This window comes from Strigops habroptila, chromosome 1, assembly GCF_004027225.2.
Source record: "Strigops habroptila isolate Jane chromosome 1, bStrHab1.2.pri, whole genome shotgun sequence".
In the NCBI taxonomy this organism is placed as follows: domain Eukaryota; kingdom Metazoa; phylum Chordata; class Aves; order Psittaciformes; family Psittacidae; genus Strigops; species Strigops habroptila.
Window position 1 is genome coordinate 67543836 of NC_044277.2, and position 20620 is coordinate 67564455.

General features: G+C 40.3%; 1 protein-coding gene across 1 annotated transcript in view; it reads right to left on the bottom strand.

The window, feature by feature from the left end:
• INO80C (INO80 complex subunit C) overlaps positions 1-20206 on the bottom strand; it is a 31708-nt gene extending 11502 nt beyond the window's left edge. The window contains 1 exon segment of the mRNA XM_030492112.1: positions 19948-20206. Coding sequence (XP_030347972.1) covers positions 19948-20085 — 138 coding nt within the window. The 5' untranslated portion in view covers positions 20086-20206.
• Positions 20207-20620: the final 414 nt, after the last annotated feature.

The following is a 20620-nucleotide window of genomic DNA, read 5'->3' on the forward strand; positions in this document are numbered from 1 at the left end:
TTGTGTGGTGGTCTAACCAATTTCTGACAGTTCTGCATGCCTGAGTTTATGTTGGTTTTTATTTTCTGAGCACCTTGTAAGTCTCCACACCACCAGAACTGGCCTAGATGACATACATAAATGTTTCTCGTCAAATCCTGATCTATACTGAAGCCAATAAGAATTTTGCCATTGAGTCTGGCAGTTCAGGCAATAGGATTTCATACCTTGATTGTTTGTTCTTGAATAACACAAAGCCTGGCTAAAAGCTAAATCAGTATTTACTGAATGGGTGGTTAAAATGTTTCTTTACCTTCATACATAATTCTTTGAACAAAAAAAAAAAATGTTTTCTTGTGAAAATGTGCACTGCAAATCCTTCTGTGTTGATACAATACTCTTTTAAGTAGGAGACAAAAAGGACCATTCTTATTACTGAATTATGGGAATATCTCTAGAAACTGAGACTATATAGCAAAGACCATGATTCAGCATATCCTTCTCCATGTGATTACAAGGGAAGTGTTTGTATTCTTAACTACATGCATAAGTAATTACAGGATTAGGAACTAGGCAAGTTGAACTCTTCTTTGGGGAATTACATCAGTTATTCAACAGTGCCTGCTTTTAACATAGCAAAGAGGGGTCTTAAATATTCCAAGTATGGTATAAAGAAGTATTCAAGCAAAATAGTCATATTTATAGAGTCTTATTAAAATAAAATATATGATGATCTATTTTCAAAACAACAGTCAGTCCTCTGTAAACTCACAGTACAGGGGATACTGCCATAAAAACATCAGTGGAAGCAACACTGAAGTCTGCAGCTTAAACTCAATTCTTTCCTTGCTGAGGACAACATTAAAAGGCAGTGGCTGTCAAAGAAACAGAAGAAATGCAGATGGATGTTTAGAAATATGTGTATTATGTGACAGCAAGCAGAGAAAATACCTTCAGCAATCCTGGGTAAAGTGTCTTTGTACAATGAGTTGCTAGGTTTCAAACTATATTCTTGTACACGCACGCTTCCAGCACTTTGGATTTCAGCAGCAAACATTAAAGTCAATCTTGAGAAAGACAAGGCTTGAGATACAAGATTATTGCTGATGAATAAATTATCTGATACTGCTCATTATCACTATAAAATCTCTAAGTGGAGGAAGAAGCACTTACAGTTACTCTTCAAAGCATTCTTGCCTTTTATTTGGTACCATTTGGTCAGTTATAATCCAATCCTACAGTTTTTTATTAATTACCGCTTTTGCCCCTTCAGTGATCTCCTCCTAAGTATTCTGTTGTTTATGAAACAGGTTTTGACTAGCATTTCAACAACATCTCAAAACAGTACCTAGTTTTTTGAGACAGAGCAAACGAAAACAGTTAAACAGTAAAGGGGAGGAAGCTTCCTTATACATACAGTCCTTGATTTCTGCAGCTGGTTACACTGACATATTCCACTCACTGTCCTCAGTGGGTTTTTCTGTGTGGATTCAGCACTAATCTTGCTGGCACATTGGAAAGGAAAGTAAGGAACTGTTTCTGGCAGGACAGTTCCTGAATTAAAATTCTACACGTCGTTTCTTTTCCGGACCAACCCCAGAGGGATTTCAGGTATTAGTGCTGCTGAGAGCTGGGATAACTCACATTACAGACCAGATGCTGATTTTGTTTGTGCCAGTATTCCTTGCACAGTGGCAGAGGCAGCAGGCTATGGAGCAGCAACTGCTGCTTTTCAGGGCCACGTGAACACCCAAATCATCCTCCAGTCCCACTGGGACATAATGCCAGCAGCATCTTCTGGATCTGTCAGGGACAATTTGAGAGCAGTGGTTTCCTCTTCAAGGCAAAAGGTGCAGGCTGGTGTGCAGGACTGTAAAGCAGTTTGCATACCATAGCGGTATGCAATTGATACCATGACTTGAGAGCCCTGTGACAGACTGGGAAACAAACAAGACTGAATACTATGATTCCAGTTAAATGCTGGGAACTGAGATACAGACATATTGTAGAGCCATGACAGTTCCCTCAGTCAGTACCGCTTGTATGAAAACTCTGATTTTAGCAGTAGCACTATGGAAGAGAGACACACAGCTAATGTGCTTTTCTTCCTGGAAAAACATTAAAGAATGGAGTAGAAGCACTGCTTCCCGAATAACGTGCTACTGCACAGAGTGAACTCGGGCAAGTACGGAGCTTTGAAATGCTCTTTCCGTGCAGCCTGCAGAGTCTCAGCTGATATCCTCAGCAGTTTTATAGCCACAAACCGAAAGTGTCTCGACAATCTATAATTCTGTCCTGCCTGTGTTTTAAAATGCTACGATTTAAAGCATAAGAAACACTACTTAGTGTTTCAGGTTTATTTTTTGAAAGTTTTTTTAAAGGCGGGGGGGTGGGGAATAGATGCCAAATTAATTTTAACCAATATGGATCTACCTTTGTACTGCAAAGCCCATTTCCTGAAAGTCAGTAATACAATGATAATACAAAACATTATTTATGGCTTGAAAGAAGATTTCTCAGTGAACAATTGCTATACAGTAAAGGTAACATTTAGCTTTTTAACATTAGTTGAACAAATCTCTGCCAAATGTGCTTGGTCGTTTGCTTTGGAAGATATTTCATTCCTCACTGTCATGTGTCAGGGCAAACAAACAGGAATTAATTCAACTCCCCTTTGTAGTCCTGTGAAGCGATGGCATTTTCGTGAGCACAGTGAGGAAGCGCCTGTCACCAGGGAACATGTACAGCTCAATGTGTGCCGTAACCCCCGGTCACGTGTGGGGCAACTTCCCCTTCCTGCCCAACTCACAACCAGTCCCCAGCACATTTTCTGTACCCAGCCAGTCTCTTAGCTAACTTCCTCACTTCCAGTGTCCTAGGAAAATCCCAAATGCTTTGCAGGAGGGCCAAAAAGAAAGTGTAACCATGGGATGAAACTCCTGATAGCCTCTTTAAAGTTTCCTTTTAACTGACCTTGTAATGTAAACATCCTTTATGGGGAGCTCAATATACACCGCAAGGAAAGAGATGGTGAAGCAGCTTTTCATGTGCACTTTATTACTAAATTGTGTCTTTTAAATGGTGGTTTATGTAACTAGGGCTATAAGGAATTTGTGCTACAATAGTCACTAGGCAGTATCTGTTTTTCACCATAGGCTGTTGAAGATTTTAACAACAAAGACTTTGGAGTGGCTTTACATTTACAGGGTACATCTGCACTGACAAATGAAGGTGTGAATTCAGTACAGCAAAATACGCTTATGCTAGTTTTACCCCAAATAACAATAAAAACACTACAGTAAAGACTACAGCTAAGCCATCAGTAAATTCATTGTTTCCTTCCTCTGGCTGTTAACCTCCACAGAAGTCCACGCTACCACCTCTTCCCATGCTACCTCTCTTTGTTCTCCTCCTCCCAAGTAACCTATTTAGCCAGGTGTAGAGCAACCTTGACTGGAATGACACATTTTAAAAGCTGCAGACAGCAGGTCAAAGGCTTCTTATAGGACCATTTGTGTAATTTTATTCCCTCTATAAAGTTGTGTTTATGTGCTTTACCTGAATTTTACCTACAACCACAGTGTGACATATTGTCAACCTCTATCCCTCCTGGGATTGATGGGAGCAATAGTGATGGGAACTGCTGCTTTTTTTGCATTTCATTTCCCAAGACCATGTATCAAGCGTTCAGTGCATCCCAGCGGGTAGGACACTGTGTTCCCTGTTATTTACTAGGACTAGGTGACAGTCACCAAGGGAGGAAGCTGGCTGAGGACTTCACTTGGTTAGGAGACAGCAACAATTCGAGAGAGAGTGAAGACCTGCAGCAAACACTTGGGAGTCCTAAGAGGTTTGTTGTAAGACCTGCCAAGCCTGGGAAGGAGACCTGAGCTAAAGCTTAGCTACCTTAACACTGGTTTCTTTTGAATAAAGCCAAACCCCAGGAATGAGCCTAGTTTGGACCCTGCTGTATATGCTGTCTGTAGTGGGAGAAAACACACACTGGGAGGCTGCCTATTCACATACTACTTTCAATCTTAGGTTTTGGTAGATCTATTAGTTTTTTAAAACATATTCTGTTCCAAAATCCCTACCGCAGATGTATCGCTTTTCACAGGATTTCCAAAGATTGCTCCATCTGTCTGGTTTTATTTAGGGAGAGGACAAGGAAAACATGTAGACCATGGAAGCTGAATTCTTTGTTTTGGCTATTTCTAGGTGGAATCAGCATTGTGGGGTTTGGGATGGGTGTCTGTGATGGGAGTAAATACCAGGTTGAATTAGCTTATTATGAAAGTGCTTGTCTGAATCATCATTCCTTTTTTTTTTTCCCTGTTTTTTTTTTTTTTTTCCCCAGCAAGGATTAAAACTGCATAACTGAATAACTAAGATATGCTGAAGTATCATTTCTTACCTATTTACTTTTGGATTATATTCTATGATTTTTTTTTTATTGTTTTAGACTGATAGGATTTTACAATGTATCAAAAACATAAAAAATATGAAATATAAAAGTCAAAGATGTAAATTTGTGCATTTCTGGCATCCTATCACTGCATAGCATGCATGTCACGGCTTAGAAAAAGAATGGATTTGCACATCACTGAAAGTACACTATGATCGTCAGCAGCCATTTTTGGTAGATGTTACGGTTTTACATGGCAAAACAGGATTTAAAAATAGAAGATAAACTGAACACTGTGTTGGTAAAGGAAAATTTAAATGCATAAATAAGTTCTGGAAGAACTGGAAAGGGAGTTTCTAGTTTAAGGGAGCAAAACCAATACTGCAAGTCTTGATTTTCTCTATTTTGTTCTCTGGAACTCAGTCAGTAGCCAGTTTTAACACCATATCGAGTACAGCAGTTGTAGATGAAGGTGACTACGTACGCAGGTTTTTGGTTTGGTTTTGCTTCTGCATTCAGTATTTCTGATACTCTGGCTTCGTGTTACAGTGATGACTAGGGGATTGTATGTCACTGTTGAAAAGTAAGTAAGAAGAGGGGTCTGGTTCTAAGTCAAGCCCTCACACTTGGTGATAAGTTTGCCCCAAACTCCCAGTTTGGCTTGCTGAGGTACCCACTTGTCTCCAATTTTTGTATGTGAAATTCAGTAACTAGTTTAAATTATTTTTACTTACTTTTGGCAGCTAATTTTCATAATCACAATAATACTTCAATGACATTCTTAATTTCATTGACACAGTTGTTTTAACTCAGCCTTGTTAATGGTATATGGCTAATTATTCCTGTAGTAGATTACTTCTAAAGCAGTATTAACCAACTTGTAGCAACTTCCTCAGCTTTTAGCTGTAAGTTCTGTGACACCCTGGTGAAGCTCTGGCTTGCAGCCAGGGAAGAAAATGGTAATTTATAACATCGATGGATAATACCTGTATTTTCACTAGCAGCCAATTACAGTGAGTGAGAATGCCATGTGGAAACAGAGCACGAATGTCACTAGATGACAGCAGCGATGATACGAGCAGACTTTTCAAAATTGGGAGTAGACTTTGAATGTCAGCTTTTTAACAGAGTCCCAGTTCATCCTGCTCATACTGGAACATATATTAAGCCCTTTGATTAATATATTAGCTTTGACTGTATAACAAGCCTGGCAAAGGCTCTTGCACATTCTGAATATTTAATTCATTTAACTTTGCATGATGACAGGAGCCATTACAACTTGAACACGTACACTCTAGCAGACAAAAGTGCAGCTCTTCACATTGCTGGAAAAAATTCACATAGAAAGGTGTCAGACTTAGACATGCTTAAACTCAAGCAAAAATGACGGCTAAAAAATTTCTCATCACCAACGTTATTAGCATAGTGTATTTCTGAAAGCAAACTCACTGAAGACTCAGTAAGGAGGTAAGACTGAAGAAATAGCACCTTCTTGAACAAGATTAACTCTCTCCATGTCTGTGACAGAAAGGTTTGCTGGAAAGACTTCTTCAGTAACATGTATGAACACGTCTTTCCCATCTGGTTGCATTTTACTGGTTCTTGGATCCAGCAGGAAAAACTTTTTCTCTCTTCCTTTTCACTCACCAAAATGAAGCCCAGTACAATTTCCCCAGCCTCTTCTCTCTCAGCACTCTGGTACATGGTAGCATTTTAGGAACATTCACCCTTTACAGAAGGCCCTACCTTATTTTGGGATTTAAAAAAAATAAATTATTTCAGCTTCAAAATGTGGAAATGGAAGGAACAAAACCCTAAACTTGCATATTGACAGCAAATTTTCTTCCACATCATATTGAAAAACTCAATTTACTAAACAAAAAAACCTCAGTAGTAGCCACCTGAAAAAAGGTATTAAGTATACAGTGCAGATCAATGTCCTTGATTTCAAGCAGCTAGTAGTGTGGGCAAGATAATCATGAATACAGTGTAAATAGGGAGGAAATCCATTTAAGTCAGTGGATTTCATCGTTTCATCATTGCCAACTCATCTTAAAAGACAGGGTTCCTGGAACAGGTTTCTGCTTCCATTGACATCAAAAGTAAATCTCCCAAACACGTAACATCAAAAATATTTTTGCTTAAATTATGACATTGTCCTCAAATGCTGCTGCTGCTTTCACTTATAAAGAAAGCTGATGGAGGGCTGTTAAAAACAAACATAACAACACAAAGCTTGAAACAGATCACTGAATTATTACAATAATAGTTTATAACTCCATGTACGTGTCACTAAATGTACTTCAGCTTCTTCCAAGCATTTCCCAGAGGACTTCTGAGTCACACATCAAGCTACTTTTCTATGCGAGACTTACAAAATCTGCCCTTCCTAAAGCAGCAGTTCTTCCCCTCTAAATTGCTGAGCACTTCCGCTGAGCATCAAGAGTTAATCAACTATGCAAATTAACTCCAAATATATGACCAAAATTTAGACAATCTCACCGGTTGGGTGTATTACAGGGAGGGCGAAAGTGTGTTAAGCAGGACATGGAAAATGTTTCTACTGTGATCTAAATAAAGATAACGCATAAATACACATATGATGTCCAGAAAGCAGTCTGTACATTATGCTTTCGAACTTTCACGCTGCTGTTCCGAGGTGAGTTAAAACATGTTACATTCCAACTGCCTTAGAAAGGCTGAATAAATTTTTACTCATGCACTAAAAGATTGGACTGTCACAAAGTGATGGATGGCTTTTCTATGTTCTCTGTAGGGCATTTCAATACCACAGACTCCAAGAGCTCTTGATTAAAAGGCGACATTCTCATTTAGGGTCCTGTCACCGCCAGAGCTTCAAACATTATCATTCACCTGCAGTGGTGCGTCCAGTAGCAAAATACTTACCAAAATGTATAAAATACTAATTACTTCAGACACTTTGATAGAGGTATAAAACACCCTAAAGCAAAGCTCTATTACGCTGTGTGAGGGTTTGAATTCAAAATTAAAAATGCAGCCAAAGGGAGAATAAGATTTTAATTACATTCCCCAGCTCTCAAACATTTCTTGAAAACCTAGGGGAAAAAGACCTAGGAATTTCATGACACAGGAACTCCCTTCTTACTGGTACTGCTCAATTAAGAAAGAAAAAAAAATAATCCAGAAAAACTCAAGTTTACTTTGTTCTCTTCAAAATTATTAAACTTTCGAACACAGAAAGATACTAACAAGCTTCAGTAAAAAGCTTTGATTTCTTCTCAAGAGATTTCAGATGCCAAACATGTTTTTCTGTTTAAAAAACTATGATAGACAAAGTTTTATAACTTACAGATATTTCAAGGGGAAAAAAAAGACTATTTTCTATGGGGAAAAGCCTCAAATAAAATGTAATTGGGACACAACTGTGAACAGCTTCTCACTATCCCAGAAAAGCTTGGTTTAATTTGCATTTGCCACAAAACTCCCTTCGGCTTAAATAATTGCAAAGGATCTCTCACTTTTAGATTTCATTTGGTGGACTGGGACTATTCTTTGTTTATAATGTTTGACAGTTTTCTTTATTAAGAAAATTGTAACTTGGACAAATTCATGAGCTGAATGGCACACTGAAGCAGCTCTGGAGATAACAATTTCAGTCTATATGGAATTAAAAAGCACATGTTAGTTCCCACTTTCACCGAGGGTAAAACTGAGCCTAGCTAACAGAATATTTTGATTCTCCGAGAGAAAAAAAGCCGTCTAAACTGATGGGCCCTAAGACTGAAAACTGATGGAAGCATACCAGCAAAAAAAGAGCAGAGTAAAGCACAATTGAATTTTTATAAAAACTACCAGTACGTTCCTTTCTCTTTCAGAAAAATTCAGTTCAGTCAAGGACTTTGGCTAAACTGCTTCTTAAAGTTTAAGATACATCATTTGATATAGAACAGTTAAGGTCAAAGTATTTCTGGAGAAAAGACTGGAGGATTACAATATGCTTGTGTGCTGTTAACATTGTAATGCTGCTCAGGGAGTGTATCAAAATCCTTCTGTCAAACAACAGGCTTCAGCCAAGGTAGGAGAAGGATCCAAGTCCATTCATCTGAATGTAACTGAACCAGGAACAAGGAAAGCAAAAAGCAAAAAGCAAAATCTGCTGCAAAAATTACTCAGTTTCCTCTCTAGTTTATCCTGTAAAATGTTATTCATTTTGGCAAGAAACAACTTTTGAATAACAAACAAAAACATAAAAAACATCTCTTCAAGGAAAAGCAATTAGTTTTGAGTGAAGACAGGGTGTATCTTTCTTCCAGTGCTCCTATTCTATCTATTTTTCTTAGGAAAAATAGATCTGCATTAAAATAGTCAAATTTTACATTTGGATGTTATGAACTGGTAAACTGATACAGAAAACAAATCTTTAGCGTTTTTCCTATTGTCTGCAAATTTTAACACTTCCTTCTGTATGTCTTAATTGTCATTTTAAGTAGATAAAAACTCTATTTTTATTATGTTTCTGCTAACTACACCTACTGCTGCCACGATGCATTAGTTAATACTGGCAGTTGTACTGCAAAGGCTTAGCACTGCAGTTGAAAGTTATTCAGAAGGTTTTTCCATTTTTGTACAAGTACCTAAGACTGTCATGACCAAACACCGTGTCAGAAAGACAAATGTTAGGTACACTGACATATGGAACATTTCACTTCTAAAGCAACTCAGAATAAAACTATTCTTTCTCCAAACCTTCAGAAAGTTATCAAAGGCATAACATATCAGAGAGCAGTAATTGTATAGGATGCCCTAAAGGTCTTTAAAAGAGGACAAGAAAATAAACTATACCTTCGTTTTTAAAAATCTTCAGACTACAAATGTCATCTTTACTGTTTGTCTCATATCATGGCACAAAAAAAGTCTGTCATGCCCTCACTACTTCATCCACTTTCCTTCACCTAGCAAACTCAACACAACCATTGAGTTTTGAATAGCACACCAGGTCTCCTGAACTCAGCAAAACTGTAGGTGCATTACCCCATGGATACCTACATTTAACTGGATAATGAAAAAAACTGATGACTGAACCAAAATAAAGATGTGGCAATTCTAATTTAGACGAAAATAAGGAAATACAGGGATCTATTGTAGACTATTTGAGGCTGCTCAGGAGGAAAAGGAAGGAGAGAGTTGTCTAGTGATGCTAATTTCCAAGCAAATTTCTGAAATATTTTTGCAGAAACATTTATACAAGTAGGTGGCTGTTTAATTAACTATACAAGTTCTGTGGCCAAGCATTTCACGCTGATATTATATACTGAAGCTCAGAAACTGCAGCACATCTGAAAAGCGTGCTCAGTGTTTTGCATATCAATTTGTATCCCAACTACCTTTTTTGCTGGACTTGAAACAGAACAGAACTATTAGAAGACTTGACTTTTCCACTACATTAGAACTAGTGAAGTTTTGGTATCACATCCACAATTGTAGATGAGAGGGAAGCATAGTATTTGATTTTTTGTGATGGGTTTAACAGGATTTTTAAAGAAGTTTCCCACAATGAATTATTTAGCAAATAAAAAAATACCTTTGGGACAGATGGAAGGGAGAAGGGTAAAAAGGGCAATTCTGAGGCTGCAACAAATAGGTTTAACAAAAATTGAGGAGAAAAAGGAACTTCTGGCTTGAGAAAGTTTAAGGTTGTTAATACGAGACTCAAACTTGCATTGCTTGTTCTAGACTGTGTAAACAAAGATAAGCAACTTAAGGACTAAGGACTTTCCAGCAAACCACTTGGTTTGAGAAGCCTGAACACACTGTGCACATACCAAGGAAAAATGGCCTTCTCCTATTCCGATACGTTGATTTTAAGAGTTAATTTTGCTCTAAGAACATTGTGCTGTTCCTCCCAGGGAAAAGCAGTTCTACTAAAACAGCAGCATTGTTACAGTGTAGAGAGAATTATATACTGTCTGAATGTAGTCATTGCGTTTTGGGCTTTATTAATGCAGGAGTGTATGACTGCTTGTCTAGGGAGAGGACACACCCATCCTAATCACACAAATCAGACATCTGAAATGAGACACCATAACACTGAACCGTTGAGGCTGGAAGGGGTCTCTGGAGGTCACTAGCCCACTTCCTACTCAAAGTGTGGTCAGAACTGACCTTGGACCTGGCTGCTTAGGGATTTGTCCCAGCACGTCTTGAATACCTCCAAGGACAGAGATTCCACAGCTCTCTGGGCAACTCTCCATCTCCCTAGTTAGAAATCAATATCCTATAAAATAGAAAATACTGGGTTTATTAACAAAAAGCTCTTCTGGTCATGAGCAGCCATATAACTCATGTTAATTACTGCCTTAATTTCTGCATGTTCCATTTCAGCAGTATTTTGTTGTACTCCTGATGGTTTCAGGGCGTAAATGTAACAAAGTTTCTAGGCAGATGGGTCACCTTTTATTAAATGTACCTGTTTATCTGGAAAATTAAGACAAGCTTCTGGATGGACTGCACATCAATACACCACTGACTAAACAGAAAGACTTTTTATGGTACATAACTTCCACGCAGCTTCCAACAGGGTTTTAACTCTCCCCTCCTTTCTCCTAGATGATGATTATTTTCATAATACTCTCTCCCTTCCCTGAACATCCCCTGCGTTTCTGGAATGCCACTAACCTTTTCTTCAAAGATGGTCTACCTGACACCTACATAACCAAACACTAAGCAGCTGTTCTGTTTTTAGTTTTAGGAAGTTGCTGTTTCATTTTCAGATTTGAAGAAAGACTTGTATGCTTGCAAGCTTATTTTATTTTTTTCAGCTGTACCACTTAAATGACACTATCCATACCTGTAAACTTTGTCTAATTTATGCAGAAACTATCACAGGCTTCTCAGCGTTCTCTACCCTTCTTCTCATTCTTTCACTAACTCAGAAAAGCATAAATCTGAGGAAGCAGTAAATAAGGCAGTTGTGATAAGCACATTGCATCCTTATGAACACAGGTGTAACTAGTGCTACAAACATGCCAATACTGTAAGAACAACTAACCTGCTTAAAATTGTTTAGAAGTTTTCACCTCCAGGTCTGTGGGTGTTTGCAAAATGAGCTGGGTTTAGTTTTTATTAAATTACATCAGATTTTATGTCATTCACCTATTAGGCAGGTTGTGCACGGAAGCGCATGTTAGTGCAATATTTTGTCTATCTAATGAAAATTAAGGACATACAGAACCATAGAATGGTTTGGGTTGGAAGGGCCCTTAAAGATCACATAGTTCCAACCCCCTGCCATGGGCAGGGACACCTTCCACTAGACCAGGTTGCTCAAAGCCCCGTCCAACCTGGCCTTGAACTTTTCCAGGGATGGGGCACCCACAATTTCTCTGGGCAACCTGTGCCAGTGTCTCACTGTCCTCAGGACTGAACATTTTTTTTCCTAAATGCTCCTTGTCCACAGCAGGGTCTTATAATCAGCAAGGACAGTTCTTCCAGAGTCAGCCTGTACGTAAATCCTAGAGCAGGATGGTTACAAACAACGTAACTACGGATACTCACCCCTCCTAGCATGATGGACTCTGCTAAATTACATTATTACTCACAAAATAGTTTCTATCCATTTCAAATTCGTTTGTTGAATTAACAGTGATGCATTTTTATTACAACATAAATGCATGTTATTAGATGGCATGGCTATTTAGCTTTTTGGCTAGAGTTTTGGAAGGAAAATATTTCTGATCCGTGTTTGCACAACTGTGTATTTGGCATTAAAATTATTAGATAAAACGTGCAACAGAAATAAATGCCTGAAATACGTAAGCAGACCATTCTGACAACTGTGTTCAATACCAGACTATGGAGTCGTTCTCTTTGGAACAGACAGAACTTCCATCCTTGTCTGTAGAGGAGAAAACATTTCCACACTCCCCTCCCACCACACCAGACTGTCTTCTAGCCTGGCAGTTAGGGTGCACACGGGGCAAAAAGAGGGCTGGAATCCCCTCAGGCAGTGGCATGAACAGGACTAACTTGAAGTGGAGGACACAGCAAACACTTGTAAGGACACATGACATAAAAAGCAAGTATCGGTGCCCTAAGTGTGCCTTCTGTTCTACTTTTGAAAGAAGGGATTTAGTACCTACTTTAAAGAAGGCAGATAGATGTTTATGGTTCTTTCCTAAGAGGAAAAAGTTGCCTAAATTTTCAGTGAGAAGTAGGACTAGTCCATAGTATTTCCTGCTAGCTTACTTTGGTGGCACCTCACAGTGCTTGCTGGCATTTGCAGAATCAGTTAAGGTACTTCGAGATTGACTCATCTATTTTCCTATGGTAAACTAATGAAATCTGCAGTGAAGAGTAGGTTGCTTGTAACGGAGAAGTGGTTTTCCTTGCTACGTGGTCCTGTTTCTCCCTTGTACTACCTCCAATACCTGTTAGACCTCCCTGTGAACCAGTGGGGTTCACCAGCGCAGCAGAAGACAATGCAGCTTCCTGGGAGAGGTGGGAAGTTGCCCTCCATCAGTGGCTGAGCAGGTCTGGTGAGTACCAGAGCTGGCTGTGAGCATGCAGCTGAGACTTGTGGAGGTGGGTAAGAGTGAAGAAGACAGGAGACTGGAACTCTATAGATTGCCTAATTGAGCCTCTTGAAGTTGCAGGTATGCTTTACAGTGAGACAAGACATGCTGTTCATGGATATGAATTCTGTGAGGGCCGAGTATATTTCACAACATGGAGTGTCACAATTCCTATGACTTTCTGCAGGTTTAAAAAAATAGCCAATCTCTCAATTTCTTGGAATGTTAAAAAATGTGTACAAAACCCTCCCAGGCTACCAAATTAATATTTGTATTAGCCTTTCTAATCCAAAATTAATATATTTATGGAACTACTAATGCCTTGCTAAAGCAAGAACTGAAGTTATTACCTAACATAAGCATTACACTTTAAAAAAATACAAAAAACAGTCTGACACCTTTTCATATCTGCAATATCTAGACAGTTAAGTTATTGCAAGATTTCTTTTGTTAATCTGAACCTTGCAATGCACTAACTGGATTCTGAGACTGCTTTTTAGGAGCATTACCTTTCAGACAAAATGTCATGCTAAAGTACACGCAGGCAGTACTGTTCAAAAAATAACCCATCCTATTTTATCTCCTTATGATAGAAGCAGTAAACCATCTTTATTATCTCTCCTAAGTTTCTTGCATGTTTATTATGAATCCCGAAATTAAGTGGGATCACTTAAAGCAGAACTCTCCATTTTCTGTTAGCTAAAGGAAAAAATAAAATTCTCTACTAGCATAAGGGGAGAAGGGTAAAAACCCCCATGACACCAACATATTGACGCCCAAAAGTAGAAGTCAATAGACATATGCTTTTGGCTTTCTACAACATAACACATCTGTGTTTACTCTAAATCTAAAATCTAATCACATTTGGTTGGGGGGTTGGTAATTCTCTGAGCCTGGCATAGTCTGGTTTGGAAATTCACATACTTTCATGATTACAGATCATCTAAAGCCTTCAGTATGTGATAAATGACAAGCAAAGTAAATTCTTAGCTCTCAGTGTTGACAGTTTCTCTTTCAATATAGATTTCTCTATAACAGCAATTCATGTTTTTAAAATAAAGCTAAACTTAAAGCACACGTACATTTTACCAGATTTCCCTATGACATCAGCTAATTGTCTTTTCTCATTTTTCCCCATCAAGGACTGGAGAAATTCTGGTTCCTTAACAGATTTGTCTTCAAACATGCAAGTGACAAAAGCTGGTACCCGAGGATAATCCTGGCTCTCATTAGTGGACTGCCTGAATACAAATTGTTTTTTGGGAAGAGTACAAAAACCCGTGGAAGAAAAGATGCTTAATATTTTAGCTGTTCACTGCCTGCTTTGTTGCAGAAAGTATCTTTGTGGTCTTGTTTGAAAGGATTAGGAGACTAAGCGGTGACCCTCTGAGTGATTCATTCAGAGAACTGCAAGTCTGGGCAATTTTCAGTGCTCTGTGGTCTGGTGACATGCAGCGTGATGCCAGAGTACGTTACCCATCTGTGGGATAGCTGCCTCATTTAAACACTACCTGCTAAAACTTTTGTTAAGACATGGCAATTTGTTTTAAACTGGCTGCTAGTTTTGTAAGAGACAAGACTCTCGGGAGGTAAGTGTGCAAGCAGCTGAACTTGAAGAACTCACCTCAGCAGTTCTTATCAGTAACTAGCACGCGACTGCACTGTATTATGGTATCTGTACTTTATCCAATGAAAGTGTCATTTAAATAAATTTAATTAGGTTTGAGTTAACATCCCCGGGGAGCACATTACATCTATGAAAGATATCGTCCCAGGCAAGCAGTAGCTTCAGACTGGCACTGTTTCATTGGTTAAATTCATATATTTTCTGTTACTGTCATACCTTAAGGGCTGGGAGATGTTTCAAAAACCCAACAAATGTAGTCTAGAGTATAATGACATGGTAGCTTTTTACTAAACTGGCAAATACTTATGCCCTTATACCTCCTTACTGCATGCTGTATCAGGGTCCTGATGTCTCTTTCGAGGCAGGTGAATTGGTAAGAAACATAACTTGTTTATTAAATTTCCAATTACAAAGGAAAATCATGCTTTTCTGTTACAGCAAGTCTTATATGGAATAGTGTTATAATAATTAGAATAGGTTTAGTGTTATAATGATTGGAGTAAAGACGGTCTGAATTCTTAAGTAGGCAATTTTTAATTTCAGATCGGAAAGTTATTATACTGTGACGCACGAGACGAGGTACTTGTCCCAGAACATGGTGAGAGCAGCAGTTCAGCTCAGCAGCTGTAGTGGTACTCACGGATTCTGTAGTTACACTCATTCCCCCTAACCTCATTTTTCAGGAAATTACAGCCAGATCAAATGGACTCCTTAAAACAAAGTTATTTTTAAATTGATTTGATGGTTTCCTACTTACAGTGACAGGCTTGGTAAAACAGCACAGCAGAAGAATTGATTAAATTTACTGATGGTTTACAGTCCAACTGCATGCTGTTTATGTAACTAGGGTAAGCAAGCCCTCTGTCTTGGTGGACAGCTTCCGAGTATCTAACCATAACCATGTTAATGGGTATGTATTTAAGTATTCTTGTTGAATTTGCCACTATCAGAACTCTACTCTGATCTTCAGTTTATGATATAAAACTTCATTGTTCAATTACAGTTAAAATAAAAATGGATTTCTAAGCATATCTTAGACTTGCCCCTTTTACTTTCATGTTGTGCCTGAGAGAAGCTTAGAGGACAATAACTTTAAACCGTTTTGACTTTATTTTCCAATATTGTTGTATAGCTTCTGTTTTTAAGCATAGAACAAGAAATACAGAAAGTGTTAAGCATACACGAGAGCTAGATACATAAAATGAAGGTCACCAGTATTCTGCTGCAATATTCACAATTAGAGATAAAATCAGTATATTTAACAATTTAACTCTTAAATACCATTGCAAGTTCAGTCTTTATTTTCTAAATGGTACCAAGACCTGCCCTTGCTACAGCGATGGAGAGGAAGGAAGCAGAAAGTATTCTTTGTGCATTTTAGTCCACAGGGTAGATTACATTAATTCAAAATGTTAGATGAAACATGGTGTCACTCTCAAAGTAAGACGTTCATTTCATCACGTAACTCTGAAGTTGTTTCACAAATCATGCAAGCAGATATATATTTACTATAGTATTTAGCATATTTTCTCTCTTTAATTGTCATCCAACAAAATCAGAGCCTTTTTTTTTCTTCCAAATTGCCCTCTTATCTCACTGCAAATTTTATCTTTAAAGCTTGCTATCCATCGTGGGCAAGCATTCTGTTTCATCAATTACATCATGATGTAGCATATACTCTTAAAAGGTTCCTGTTGCCGTACAATCTATAAAAATAATGGTGTGAACACTGAAGTAGAAGAACTGCTGGCATTTTAAGATCTGTGTCAAGATTCTATCCCAGGTTAAGTGATAGTAATCAAAAAGACAGGAGACCTGAAGACAAGTCTGCACGAGAGCCAGCGATGGAGCTGAGCCAGCATAGCAGCTATTGGGTATCATCAGACAAGGATGTCTAACTGAACGGTGCTACATAAACAACTCAACAGCATTGTTTTTGACACAGGAATGTTACCATTTAATATATATACTAATCCTCAACATTAAAACCTTCTCTCGCGGCAAAGACTGAGGTATTTTTCAGTGACACAACTGCATGGGAGGAATAATTCTGTAACGCTAATGAAAGTGATGTAATCAATTTGCAATCATGCTTTCCTGTAAACTCGCTTTTAATTTTACATTTGGCAAATACAGGCATTATATCCAAAAAGCATGTGTCTCCTTCTGCAGACATGACTGACAAGGCCTGTGTGCAATATGCTTCCAAAACAAACATGACTCAATACCTTTGGGTCGGTAACTCATATGAATGATGAAGAATGTTTTTTTGTAACATTCCTAAAGTGTATCTTAGAGAAAGTAGCAATTCATCTGTTGGAGAAACATGATCAAAATTGGGTTTATAAAAATTTGTATGCTGTGTGGTAATTGTGGCTTCTTGTAGGATACACACAGTTACTCAAACTACTTGATTACATTGCTATACTTAAGCAAATTTGTTATATATAAAAAAATAAACACATTTTTGAAATCTACAGCTTTACCAGACCAGCATGTCTTTCAGGGCTAGCACTGAGAGAGCCACTTGCGACATAAAGCATGTGAAAGAAAAACAAACTATGTGACTTGAGGAACTTACAAAAGCCCCTTTTTGTTTAATTTCACAGTGATGGAATCACAGATGTGGGTAAGCTCACAGCTGGCACAATGTGAAGTGTATTTTCACGTAGGCCAGGCACTAGGTCCTCAGCAGAGGTTACCAGTTAATATCATGGCGATACTGAGTCCCCAGATCCCAAGTGGACCCCTGAAATTAGTTACAAATCTCTTGGTAGGAATCCTCTCACCTACAGTTTGCTAGTTAACCAAGGAAAATAATTCACTACTTCTCTGTTTCAGAATGTCAGTTTACTTCAAATAGAAACCATTTTGTGCTGAGCAACGGCACAATTTTTATGGCTTCTGAAAGGCTGAAAATAGGCAGTAAAAGGCTGTTAAAAAACATTAAAAGGGTTAATTAGGAAAGTGAACAGTCAGAGGACTAACAAGCGCTACCTGCAAACCTGTGCTGAAAGCGGTGTGTACTAAAGGTGTATACCTATCAGACTGACAGATGAATGTTACTTGCTTTCAGTTAGAAAATAAAAATCCCACAATGATTGGATAATTGGTTTGTGGCATATTTAGGAAAGTATTTAAAATTCATGGATGACCTAGTCCCTGACTGGCTTGGCCACTTGAAGATTGGGTAAGTTATAAAATAGAGTGTTAAGTGCTTGTTGACTGTCTATGTTCTGAATAGCTCAGCAGACTAGAATTATTGAGTGTTTCATTGTGTCACAGGCTTCCTTATCCAGACAGAGTGCATTACTCAGCAATTAGCTAAGGACTTTATAAGGACTTCTGGAGATTTCTGCAGAAGAAGTTGCCCAATGATCAATGCTTCTCACTTAAAAAAATGCAAAGCCCCCATTTAACTTCTGTTTGAACTGGCTCGCTCCAGAGCTAGTCAGCAACATTGAATGTGACTGCTAGAAGATCAACGAGCTGTTTCTTGCCCCATTCCTGAGGTTACACATTTTCTGAGGCTCTTTTTTTTTCTTTTCCTTACGGATTCATCTGCACTGCTGAAGTCAGTGAATGTGTACGGTGACTTGGACATAACGTTGAGAAATTACTCCTTTCTCCACTGAAATCACTTGTGAGAAGAACTACAAAAACTGTTTATCACACACTACCAAAACCCAGTTTGAGTAAGAAATCATGGAGTGCCTCAGAATACTGGAAGCTGTCCACAAGCTTAAGTTTGGTGTGAACTTAAGACGACAGCTTTAGAGGCTGAGGGGTTTGGAGAATTTTTTAAAATATTTTGTGTACACATTTAAATTATATATATATATCATGTTTTATATATCTACACACAGACACACACACGTGCACACATGCACACAGCAGTCCTCTCCATACTGGAAAATCCAGACTGTTATCTCTAGCAGCCGTTGCAAAGTTGTCAAACCTGATCATGCCAGGCAGTAACTTTTCACAGTTACAGTGCAGTTTGTTAGTTACATTCAGCACTACAGTTTGCAATCCTTCCAGTAGGGATAAGCCCAGGAGGAAAGGAAAAGGAACTATGAACTATGTAACAAGGCAAAAACCAAGAGCATCACTCAGGATGAGGGAGGGTTTGTGCCCGTGCTATGGTGTGCACAATGGCTTTTAATTGTCTGGAGAGAAGATTTGATGAAAAATGCAGAAATACTCCCCTGATCTGATGGCTCATGTGAAAATGAGCAACCTAACTGGCAGTTGAGCATACTTTATATGTGTGCTACGGCTGTAGTTTATCAAACATTACTGAGAATAATCATTCTGGGAGGAATAACAAGAAAAAAAACCCAATTTTTTCAAACCCTTTTTTTAGCTACCGAAATCTTTCTAAAAGCAATCCATGCAGAAGACATACTGCATCTAAAGTCCATGCAGGTGTCATATACACACTAACTCTGACCCTCTTTTGGGACTTATTTTGGAGCATGAGGTGCTCCCTCATGATCAAGGGGCAGATGTCATAAGGCGGGAATGGGTCTGTGGAGCTGCACGGTGGTGTCACACAATGCAGGGGTAATGGTTTGGAGAAACACACATTAATAACCCTCCCCTGACCCTGTTCCCCAAAACTCAGGCTCTGAGGTTACACCTTCATTTCACACTTAACTCTTAGGTCTACATAGCTCTACGAAGAGAAGGCTATAATGCAAAACTGTGTTTGAGCTGCACACAACGGAATTAGCAGCTCATCCAAGCGCTGGTCTCTAGCTCTACTAGACAGCTCAACTACCCGTAATTAAAATCACCATGCAGTCAGAGGTCTGTGCGTGTCGGTGTACATGCAGAGCTCAGGTGTTGCAGAGTATCAAGTACAAAGCAAGCCACCGAAATCAAGTATGGAGAAAAAGATGAGCTGCAAATCGGTTCGATCAGGAAGTGTCAATACGTGCAACGCTGACAGCTTCTGGATTTTAAACGCAACTTCAGCGGAACCTCGGTTAAGCTCTGCCTCTTAGTTACACCCAACTGCAGAACGCATAACAACGGCACTACCCGTTTAGCTGTACACACAGCGGGAACGCTACAGCCTCTTCACTACACGAGGATGAAAGCGGCCTGAACCTCGGCGTTCGAACGCCTAGAAAGGAACCGCCAGCCCGAGGGCCGCCGGAGGCCCCTGCTCCGCGGCAGGCACCCAGCCCGGCCCAGGGCGAGGCAGGGGGACCGCGCCAGCACCGGGAGCGGTGCCAATCCCCTCCGCATGGGGCACCGGCCCCGCCGACCCGCTCACAACCACCCGCCAGCAGCACAGGAGCATGCGCGGAGAGGACGCGACGGGCAGGGCCGCCGCCGCGCACGCGCGCTGCCCGCCCCGCGCCTCGCCCCGGTACCTGCGAGCCGCCCGGTGCCGCCGTCGCTTTCTTCTTCTTGGCGGGGCCGCCGCCTGTACCCGGGCTCGCCGGGCGCTTCTTGGTACGGGATGGGCCGCCCGCGGGCGAGGAGGCCGCCGCGGGGATCAGGCTCGCCATGTCTCCCCCGCCCCGCTCCGCGCCCCGGCTGAGCGGAACCGGGAGAGAGCGCTGCCCCCCCCACCCCCTTCCCGCACCGGGCGGCGGGCAGCGCCGCGCACGCGCAGGGGCGGTGCGGGTGGCCGGCGGGACGCGCATGCGCAGTACCCGCGGCGCGGCTTCGCCTTCACCGGCGTGTCCAGGCTGAGGGAAGAGGGTGTTACCTGTGGAGGGGGTCACAGAGCGGTCTGGGTTGGAAGGGACCTTAAATCTCATCTAGTTCCAGCCCCCTGCCATGGGCAGGGACACCTTCCACTAGACCAGGTTGCTCAAAGCCCCATCCGACCTGGCCTTGAGCACTGCCAGGGATGGGGCAGCCACAGCTTCTCTGGGCAGCCTGTGCCTCAGCATTCTGAGGCGGGGCATGGCGGGTTGGCCCCCACTCGCAAGGTTTTCCACCGCAGCTGGGGCGAGCCTCGTAGGAAGCAGCGTGCCGCCTTACTGTGTTCCTCCCCCTGTGCCTGCGGTAGGTTGGGCCCCTGCTGGGCTCAGTTTG